Source organism: Marmota marmota, unplaced genomic scaffold, assembly GCF_001458135.2.
Source record: "Marmota marmota marmota unplaced genomic scaffold, marMar, whole genome shotgun sequence".
Taxonomy (NCBI): domain Eukaryota; kingdom Metazoa; phylum Chordata; class Mammalia; order Rodentia; family Sciuridae; genus Marmota; species Marmota marmota.
The window spans coordinates 1,885,814-1,897,252 of NW_025999960.1; the positions used below are offsets into that span (position 1 = coordinate 1,885,814).

The 11,439-nt window shown below is 34.2% G+C and overlaps 1 protein-coding gene across 5 annotated transcripts in view; it reads left to right on the plus strand.

The window, feature by feature from the left end:
- Positions 1-10,862, plus strand: part of Far2 (fatty acyl-CoA reductase 2) — a 133,303-nt gene extending 122,441 nt beyond the window's left edge. For all 5 annotated transcript variants that reach the window (XM_048802487.1, XM_048802488.1, XM_048802489.1 and 2 more), the window contains 3 exons: positions 2,916-3,045; positions 7,945-8,072; positions 8,961-10,862. In XM_048802487.1, the coding sequence (XP_048658444.1) occupies positions 2,916-3,045; positions 7,945-8,072; positions 8,961-9,123 (421 nt within the window). In that variant the 3' untranslated portion in view covers positions 9,124-10,862. The remainder of the gene's footprint in view (positions 1-2,915; positions 3,046-7,944; positions 8,073-8,960) is intronic.
- The last annotated feature ends 577 nt before the right edge of the window (positions 10,863-11,439 follow it).

Sequence of the window (11,439 nt, forward strand, 5' to 3'; positions counted from 1 at the left end):
TGATAAGTAGGATGCTGAATCCATAATGGGGGGACGGGGTGGGGTGGAAAAGGGACGAGTGGAGGAACTTTGGATGGGACAAAGGGGAGGGGGGTAGGGAGCAAGGAGGTGGAAAAGATGGTGGAATGGAGATGGACAACATTACCCTAGGTACATGTATGATTGCACGAATGGTGTGACTCTATTTCACGTACAACCCAAGAAGTGAAAAATTCTGCTCCATTTGTATACAATGAATTGAAGAGCTTTCTACTGTCATGTAAAACTGATTAGAACTAATAAAATAAATAAATAGATAGGTAAATAAGAACTTGCTTGATAAATTTAGCAAGTCATCATCCACACTAAAAGTAAAGCAACTGAGACTCTGTCACTGGAGTGTTTCAAGTAAATCATTTTAAAATACACAGTAACGACAATCTCATTTCTGAGAACTTACTGTGTGGCACTTCTGGGGGGAAGGATGATAGCATCATGATGATCCCATTTCCACTCTCACATCTCAGAGAAGACATTCTCATCATCCCAAATTTAAAATCAAGGAAAGAGAAGCTAAGGGAAGAATTTGAATAGTCTCAAAGGAAGTGTCAGAGGAAGGGTTTAGAGAATGCTGAGTCTCAACTGCCAGTATTGTGAATTGTGAAGGAATTAGGGGGAACAAAGTGTGCTGAAGCTAAGCCATGAGCAGTGTGACAGAGGACATATCCCTTATCTCTTTGTCTCACTGGAGTAATGAGAAGTCATCATTATTATAATTACCAAGTCAAGCCTGTGATCAAGAATTAGAGCATGAACTGTATTGGCTTCTTTACTATCCTTTATTGGGGTTAGGGGGTTCTCAGTGTGCTTAATTTTCATCCTTTTTAACAGAGCAAATGACTCAAACTTAGCCACTGTAGCTTATCCATATTTTCAGAGACTTCATTTAGAGCTCACAACTCAGCTCTTTACTGAAGTATAAGGACATGTGACTATAAGGGAAATATTTGAATGGGCTTTTTTGTTGGGAGAGGGGGGTAAAAACAGACAGCATGCCTTTATTTTGTTTGTTTATTTTTTTATGCAGTTCTAGGGATTGAACCCAGTATCTCACATATGCTAGGCAAATGCTCTGCCACTGAACTATAGCCTCAACCCTTGAATGGGGCTTATTAAATATAAAAAGTAAAAAAAAAATTACAGCAGAAATGCTAAAACGTTCAAAATAGGGTTAAAAGGCTTAGATAAATAGCAGAAAGTTCAGTATGTAAAATATAAAAACACAGGAGGAAGAGACAATAAAAATCCGTTATGTGTTTTGTTTGCAAGAAACCAAACTGTAATTTTGGTGGGAAATGGGTTCTTTTGTTTTGTGGCATAAAAGCCCTAAAATTAGTTCATTTCTGTAAGTCCCAACTTCCTCTTCTGTAAAAAGAGGATAGTGATCATATCTATTTTATAGGACTTTACATCAAAATGTTTAGAATAATAATTTTTATTATTGCTGAAGATGTTTTAAATTTTTATGAGGTAAAATAAATCATTCTTTTCTTTTACCGTTTTTGTATTTTAGCTATTAAGAAAAACTTTTCTACCTTAGAGTGATAAATTCTTTTTTTCCCTAAAAAAAATAAATACCATTAGGTCAATATAGTCCTATATATACAATGATAATACTGTATGTATGACTATTATTTTTTAGAATTAAAGTGCATCTATTAAAATCACATCAATTGTAGCAGAGTTGGGACAGAGATTTATATAATTACAGTTAAATGGAACTCTATTATGGTATTTGAATCAAAGAACAATGATATCTGCCTTCTGTTTAAGAAATTTTCCATAATACAGTGAGAGAAATACCCCATGAGTCATTGGGTACACAGGCTTTAGAATTTAACCAAAAATAAAACCAAATCCCCCAAATAGCACCATAACTCATTACTGCATTGAATACAGTAATCACTATTATGAAGATTTGTTTAATTAAGATAAAAATCAAATGCTTTATAATCCAAAGAACTAAGTTGGAGTATTAGCAATGTCACTTTGAACATAATCTTTCTATAAAGTGAATATAAGTAATATCAATGTTGATGACCTCCTAGTTGTATTGTGAGGATCAAATAATAACACATATGAAAGTTTCTTGCTAATTGTATTAAACTTGGGAGATTCACACAAAGGAGCTGTTTCAAGTTCTGACCATAGAATTGGAAAATTACCTCAAGTGATGAGATACAAGGTTATGAGACTGCACAGAGATTTTTGGAGGTTGTTCAAAACAAAGTTGTAATATTGGCTTTGACACAGTCTATGTTACCTATTTATGAAAAATATTTATTTATAAAGATACTATTATGCAAAATAGCAGAGAGAATATTTCTTAGAAGTATCAGTGCTGTGCATAATTCAGGTTATCAAGAGTGGGTTCTTTTCCCCTTAGGTCTGCCTTACAACTGGCAAATGCTTTAGTTCCCCAGATGCTAATATGGTCAACACTTCTATCCAGGAGTTATATACTAAGATCTCAGAGACTATTTATTAAAAAAAATCTAAGAACATACAATAAAGAGAAATAAATTTTCCAATTGTCTCCCTCAGAATTCAAAAATGAACAGTGTGTCCTTAGGGGAGTATAGCAGGCTGTTTTAAAAGTAAGTTTGCTACTCTTAGGAAAGAGATGGCAGAAAGAAGACTTTGGTATTAAAGTGCCCGATAGAGGAATCTCCTTTAAATTCATTCCCTTTCCTTCATTCAACAGAGTTAAGATGGAAGAAAAAAAAGATTAAGAATTTTAATGAGGAATTGGAGAAAAAGAAGAGGGATAAGATTTTTCTTCAATGAATTTGTCATCCATCCCAATATAGTGTCATCCCAATATAGTAGCCATCTGTGGTGCACTGATATCTGCTTCTAATTGATCTCATCCTTAGGATGACAAAGCTCATGAATCGGCTTTTAAGAACTATTTCCATGCTGGAGTACTTCATCAACCGGAGTTGGGAATGGAGCACATACAATACAGAAATGCTGATGTCAGAGCTGAGTCCTGAGGACCAGAGAGTAAGTACAGCACTGGTGCAGACAACAGGAGAATCTTACTTATTTGGAATTTAGGATTATTCAACTCAAAGTCAATGGAGAAAGTTTTGGTTATATACACAGATAATTTTTTCCTAAGAAAATCAGACACAGTGAAAGGAAATGAGTTTGATGTTCTTGGACTTAAGTTAGATTTCCACTGTTGCTCTGCAATGATGTATTTCGTCTACTGTACTTCCATCCTGAAATTTTTTTTCATCCCTCAGTAGTCATATTCACCACAAGCCCTCATTATCTCTGACTTTCCTCTATGTACTATGCTGTCAATAAAAAAATATTTTATTGTTCATTTTTATTGTTCATAAACTCTTTCATATACTATACTTGACAAATTAAAATTGATCTGCATCTCCACAGCTACAGTTCCTTTCTTTTTTTTTTTTCTCCCTGGTACTGAGGATTAAACTCAGGGGCATTCAACCACTGAGCCACATCCTCAACTCTTTTTTATATTTTATTTAGAGACAAGGTCTTGTTGAGTTCCTCAGGGCCTCACTAAGTTGCTGAGGCTGGCTTTGAATTTGCAATCCTCCTGCCTCAGCCTCCTGAGCTGCTGGGATTACACATGGGCACCACCATGCCCAGCCCTTCTTATCTTTTTAAAGCTAACCCCTACACTATGCATTCTATCTCATCTAAATTTCACCCCACCAGTATGGCCCTATCTCTCACACTCAGTGTTCCTTCCTGCAATATTTTTCTTCCACAGTGCAATTCTAATTTTTAAGATAGGCCATCTCTTTTTGGTATCAGCATCACTTATTTCCTTAGTTTCTTAACAACCACAAAGGATAAACCTCTGCAGATCCTAAAATTCACAAACGCAGAAGTCTTTTGTACTTTGTACATGTTCCTAGGTTTCATTTTCCCTGAGCATATCCTTATGACATTGCTAAAGTTTTAACTAAACTTTTAGAAGTTTTTACATCCTCTCTAATGATTGACATTTTCTCCTAAGAAACAATTGTTTTAAAAATGTTTTCTATTTATTTTGTACCTGACAGCATTGAAATAGTAAGTTTCAACCTAAAATGACTAAAAATGTGTATGGGAAGTTTCAGTGGATTTGACCATGCTCTCAAAATATTTTAACAAAGGTAATAATCCTAAATGTAATTACTGAATTCCAGTGTGGCTTGGAATTCAGTTTGATTTGCTGATGGAATAAAAAATTCCTAACTATAACTTCACTGAAATCTAACTCAGTAGTGTGAAACAGTATAAAAATAAAAGCCTCTATTTATATAAATGAATAAATATTTAGTGATAACCACAAACATACTCAAACAAAGTGATAATGGAACTGCTTTTGAAAGCAATTCAACTTCTTTTTAAAAATAGTTTTAGTTGTTGATGGACCTTTATTTATTTTTTATTTATATGTGGTGCTGAGAATCGAACCCAGTGCCTCACACATGTGAGGCAAGCTGTCTGCCACTGACTGAGGTACAACCCAGCCCAAAAGCAATTCAATTTCTGGACAAGTCTATGGAGTGCTATGGAACTTGTTAACCTCATGTGCTCTTTGTTAGCACTTCAAATTTTACAAAGGCTTGTGAAAACTTGAATTAATACATACAATAAAAGAACAAAATAGAAATGAAATAAACTACCAAACTAGTTGAAATACAAGCCAATACAAGTCAGAGTGTCATGGCTAAGAATGAAAAAAAAAATGTTTTTAGATCCTACCAAGTTGCTAGGGAAGTTGTTCTTGAGGCAGGGAATTTGTTCTTGAGCTTTCTGGTGACAAAGTGAACATGAAATTCCTTGTCTCAAAGGTGAAAATATACTAATGTTTAAAGCAAAGCTCTCTTATATTTAATATCTAATGAGTGTTTATAAAGGGTTTCCTATCATGGTTTTCTAAGACATAATGGATAATATCTCTAAAGCAAATATAGTAACAGCTCCGTGAAAAGGTTATTTCTGATCATGTTCCTCTGTGAAAGTGGAGAATATTAACAAAAAGCAATATGGATAATAAATCAGCAAAGAGCTCATTCATTAAATAAATGTTATAGCTTCTCGGCTTTTGGCTAAGATCAAGTGTATTAAATAAATGTTCATTGAATGCTCATAATGTTAACTAAGGATATTAATATTTACTCACGTCCCTCCCAGGTCTAAGATGGTTTTTTGTGATTAATATATAACATTTTTATTTGCATATAAAAAGATGAGGATTAAGTAGCCCTAGAGAACTACTAAATCCTTAAGATGTCAAACTCATTTTCTTTAGAATTTTATTATATCCTAGATATAGGGAAACCACTAATCATAAAGCCCAAGAGATTTTCAGAAACTGGTAGCTGGCATTCATTCATTCATTCATTCATTCATTCATTCATTCATTCATTCATTTATGCATGTCTTGTGCACACTAAGCAAGTGCTCTACCAGTGAGCAACATCCCCAGCAATTTTTATTTATTTGTTTTTGAGGCAGTCTTACTAAGTTGCCAGGCTGACTTTGAACTTATGATACCCCTGCATCAGCCTCCCCTGTGGCCATTTTAAAGTCAATAAACTCAACTTTTAGTTGTGATTGGTTTTTTGATCTTGACAATTTATGCCTTTTATTTAGAACAATCTATGCCTCCATTAAAGGCTGTTGAAAAAAAGGAAAGGTTGTCTGAAAATAAAAAGGAAACTAAGTTTAATTTGGTAATATTCATATAAACCTTATATAAACATCAAATAACAAACAAAAATGCTATGTAACAAAAATAAACTTTTGGTTTTTTATTTTTTAGGTTTTTTTTTTAGGTGGACACAATATCTTTTATTTTATTTTTATGTGGTGTTGAGGATTAAACCCAGTGCCCCGTGCATGCCAGGTGAACACGCTACTGCTTGAGCCACATCCCCAGCCCGAACATTTTTTTTTTTTTAATTAATATTAAGGGGCTAGGGATGTAACTCAGTGGCAGAGTGCACAAAGCCCTAGGTTTGCTCCCCAGCGACACACACACACACACACACACACACACACACAAAGAATAACATTAATTTTACTAAACTGCAATTCTTTTATATATTCAGCCAGTACTTACTGAATACCCATCTTGTGCCAGTTGTTGTTTCAGGAACATCGTTTATTTGAATTAAGATGTTTTGCTGTTAAGATTAAAGTCCTTTCTAGTGAGGTCTCAATGGGAGTTTAATCAGTTAAATCTAATCAGGCAACTCACCTTCATTGCCCAGAGGAAAATTCTTTACTAAGAATAGGATTTTATTAAGCAAAAAGTGATCTGAGAGTGCTATACATCCAAGGAAGAGAAAGCTACCTTATGGGGAAGACTAGACTGCTTAAAGAAACTCCACTTGCTAAGATTTATAAAATATTGAACTTTTTTTTAATGCTAGCATAAGTTCATTTTTCATGCCATTCTTCTCAAATATACTGAATAAAAACCTTCAAAATTAAATCTACCCAGTGTGAAGACCAGTGATTATCTAATGCAATCTTTTTTTCAACAGGATCATACTCAAACCATTCAAGAAGAACCTAACACTAAATATTTCCAGAGTTACCACAATCTTCCTGACACTCTTCCTGTTGTTTTTATTGCCCCAAATTCTTTATATTCAATCAAAATTATTTATTATATTTGAAGCTCTTTTCCTCTATTTTTCTAGTTAAGCTCGTTTTATGGAGATTTTGAAAAGATGTATGGATGGCTCATGGATGACCTGATGTTTTCCTTCTCAACCCATCCTAGGGCTGTCTGTAGGAAGCTGGTCCTCCTCATGATCCTGCCACACCACAGCATTACTTTCAAAATGGAGCAAAGATAAAATCTGTTGGAAGCAATTCAAAACTTTACACTAGCTTTCAATAACAAACCAAATAGAAAATACACTTTAATGATGCAAAACATTTTTAAACTTTCCTTATTGTTATTTACAGTGTCTATCTCTATGTAGCAACACTCTCTCCCTAAATAAATCTCTTCCTTTTCCTTCTGCCCTCCATCTTCCTTCATCTCTTTTCTTTTACCACTAACTTTTTAAATATGAAAAGCTTTAAGGAATGGGTTACTTAATCTCATCTATGTAATGAAGTAGTAATGGAAGAAAGAATAGTAGGCCAAGGGAACAATGCTAAAATTTAAGAGGTATGGGAAAGATATGTAAGTTATATTTCGGTCACTAACATGTCATCCTATTAATATTTAAAATAATCATTCATCATTTATTTGAAAAAGCATACCAAGCCAATCACAAGCTTTCACCAGACTGTATTAGTCAGCTTTGTTTTGCTGTGATCAAAATACCTGGCAACAATAACTTAAAGAAGTTATTTTGGAGCTCATTTTCAGAGGTCTCATGGGGGAAGGGCATTCCTAAGGGAAGCTGCTTCTGGTAAAGAGAAAGGAAGCATAGCGGGGCAGGGGACAGGGTCACAGTGTCCCACCTCCCCCAACTATGTCTCTCTTGCCTACAGTTACTACCGAGTTTGTTCAAACTAGGATGGACTGGTTAGGTTACAGCTTTCACAATCCAATTACTTCCCCTCTGAATATTCCTGCTGAAACACAGGAGCTCTGGCGGGACATCTTATTTCAAAACCATAACACTTAATACCAGTTCTTTTAAATTTTCCTCACAAGACTTCCTGAATGTCAACTGTTTTGGCTTGGTCCCTGTTTAAATAGTCTTATGTAAATGGTGATCTATATTATCAGTTCTTTTGAAGTAATAGCTCCAAATTATCTCAGGGTTTGCGGGGAGGAGGGGGGGTCCAACCTATTATAACTGAGTGTCACTCCTTTACGTAAAAGAAATTTCATCAAGTGGACAAAGTGCCTATTCAGCTGTGCAATTCTGGCAATGCATAATCTCTCTTGCCTTGCAGGTATTCAACTTTGATGTGAGCCAGTTGAACTGGTTAGAATACATTGAAAATTATGTTTTGGGAATTAAGAAATACATATTGAAAGAGGATATGGCTGGGATCCCAGAAGCAAAGCAACACTTAAAAAGGTAAGCATAATTACTCAGGTAATATTTATGGAGCATCTATTGTGTATGTCACTTTGTACCAGATAGAATTTGAGAAGGGAAAGGGAGGAATTAATTTTTCTTGAGCACTTTCTGCAAGTCCTGTGTTCCATACTATGCCCTATAATAATACACTGCTTCATTTAGACTTCACTACACCCCTATGAGGCAGGTATTATTTTCGTTATCCCATTTTTACCACGAAAGTATTTAAGATCAAAGAGGCAAATAACTTATCTGTGGTAACACCTCCTTAGTACAGGAGCCAGATTTAAACCCAAGTTTCTATTTCTTTTACCACACCCTATCATAATGTGATATAAAAAAATATTCCAAAGGCAAGAGACCTGATTATCATATGTAATCCAAGAAAAATCACTTAGCTACTCTTCAGTTCCTTCAACTTCCTTACATTTCTTTCAGCCATAATCCTGGAGGTGCAAATAATAATAGCATGCAGAGTATTTGCAATGCAGAAAATAATAAGAATGGAAAAGCAGATTATAAACAGGAAGGAAATTTGAAAAAAAAAAAAAGGCCAAGAACTTTAGAATTTATCCTCTGGTAAACAAGAACCAGTGAAGATTTATGATATGGTAATAAAGTCAAATATATTTTTAAAAGATTATACTGGTCATGTTTGTAAAATAGCTTAAAAATAGAGAGAGATGAGCAAAGAGAATCTAGCTAGAGAAATGATTATTCAGAATGTTGTGGAAATAAGATACAGAAACCAAAAAGCCATCAAATCATGCCACATACTCTACTTAATATTTGCTGATTACAACCAGGAAAAGACATTTATGCTTAAGATCACACAGTTGAGTATTTGTACTATGTTAACTTTGGTTATGTCTGTCTGTTCCCCAGGCTCCGAAATATTCACTACCTCTTTAATACTGCCCTCTTTCTTATCATCTGGTGCCTTCTCATTGCAAGATCTCAAATGGCCCGGAATATGTGGTTCTTCATTGTGAGCTTCTGTTATAAGTTCCTCTCCTACTTTAGGGCATCCAGAACGCTAAAGATCTAAGAACATTCAACATTCACCTTTTATCTGGAACCTCTCGGATACCTCTCAAAACAGTAAACTGTGGTTCTCAAGATTAGGAAGTAACAAGTAACATGTCCAAGCTGACATATGTCAAATATGCTGTTACGTATTCATCACTATTTCTTAACTGTCTATTTTTATTTCCATGAAAGAAGGAAAGTCACAAACTAGACTATAGCCATACATATTTTAGGAAAAAATTACTTCCAGATTATTTCCTAACACTCTAGTCTAGGCTCTTGCATACTCAATGTGAAAATGCTCCCACTCTTATTTAACTTTTCTCTTTGAGAGGATTAATTTCAACTCAATAAGCAAGGAAGAACATATGGAGAAGTCAAAATAAGCTAAGGCAGTACTGACCCTGGAAACATATTGGGGTAACTGGGAGAAAGGTCTGAACACAAGACAGGTAGAGGAATTGTCATCTCAACACTGTCACAAATGCTGTAAGTTAAACAATTCCCCACTGGAGTGGCTCTCCTTCCTTTCTATGCTGTAACGGAGCCTGGTTAAGGAGTAGAATCAGAAAAGTGAGTTCACATTTACCATTTTTCTTAACTATATCCACTTCTTAAAACTAAAAAAAAGATCAAGAAGTATAAATAATTATGTATAGAATGAGGACTTAAGCATATTTGCATTGGAGCGTCTCACTTACTATGCTTTCAAGTCAACATTAATAATAACATCTCATAAAATTTTGATAACTACTATTTAATCACCAGTTTTATGGATAATCTTTTCTTGTGAGTTTCCTGCTTATTGATTAAAATTGCCAAAGCCCTTATATTTAAGCTTATTTCACTCAGGAGGCATCTATTTGAGTGGCTAAAGGGGAAGGAAATTCCTACACCAGAATCTTAAAAACCCAGTCACCTCATCTTTGCCATTGATGAAAGCAAAATTTCAAGTAAAAATTTAAAATCTAGTTTGTCTTCTTATATAAAGTGGGGAAGATTACTCTTCTGTGATCACCAGAGGATTTATTAGTATCTTGATTATTTCAATTGTACAATGTTGACTGTACAATGTACAGCAGAAAAGTGGATTTCATTAAGTTTAGAGGGTTTTTTTTGCCTAAAATGTTTTATATAATACAAATTAGTAAAATCTTTATATGCTCTCACATTCCCATAGTAATAACTGTTATCCCAACTTTTCTCATATTTGAGAGTGCATGTTGATTACTTTTCTTCATGCTAAAGACAATATTATTCAAATATGACTTTGGGGATCTAAAAAGTAATCATCACCACACAACTAGTTGAAAAAGTTAATAAAGAATAGCAGTTACATTTATGCTCACCTTCTGAAAAAATTAATTAGTAATACTCAAAAAGGCACATTCTGGTAGTTGAAATATATAAGGCCTTACGGCAGTATCATAAAAGGCATTTTGGGGAAACTCTTCTGGGCAATGTTTTTACCAATCTGACATAAGATCTAGGGACTACTTTCTATGGCAGACAACTCAGCTCTGAAACAAAACACCAGTTTGAGATGTCTATATGATACTTTTGAATTACAGTAATACAAACTAGGGATACAGTAAAAATATGAAATCAAGATAAAGTTCAATGGATTGGATTTAAACACAATAATTCTAAGCATTTACTATCTTTTGATTATTGTATGTTGCATCAATTCAGTAACTCCACTGATCAAGTACTCACATTTTGACTTTTGATTAAATAAAACTTTGAATTAAAAACTTCCTCTTCTAGTGTTGTTGTATATTTGTTTAACTGCAGATGATAGCAGATCATCACATAATACCACCCTGCACCCCACCCCAGAAAAAAAGAAATAACCTTCCAAAGAACTCTGTACAAATAAAACCACAGGAATATCTATAGGATGAATATAAAAATACAGGTACACAATACTTCATTTTTTTTCTGATACCCTTTGTAGGATTACATTTACATGAATGTTTTACCAGTGGCATCAGATAAATGACAGGAATACTGAGTGCTCTTGTGATGATTCAGCAGCAAAAGGTACCTGCATGACAGAGAATCCCTATTATATAAGTAGTTCATATCAGGACCAATTAACAATAACTTGAATGTCTAATATATTCGGAGCAATGGGAAAGAATCTTCTACTTTGGGGAGCAAATAAAAAGTGAAAGTACCTATGTTTAAAAGGAAGTTTGGTAATCCCTATATTCTACACCCACATGATACTTAATATTGTAGTGAGTATTAATTGCCTTAGGCAAATTAATACTAGAAAAAAATGAAAATGGGTACACAACTTAGTAAACTTTTCATAGAAATTTTATGCTAA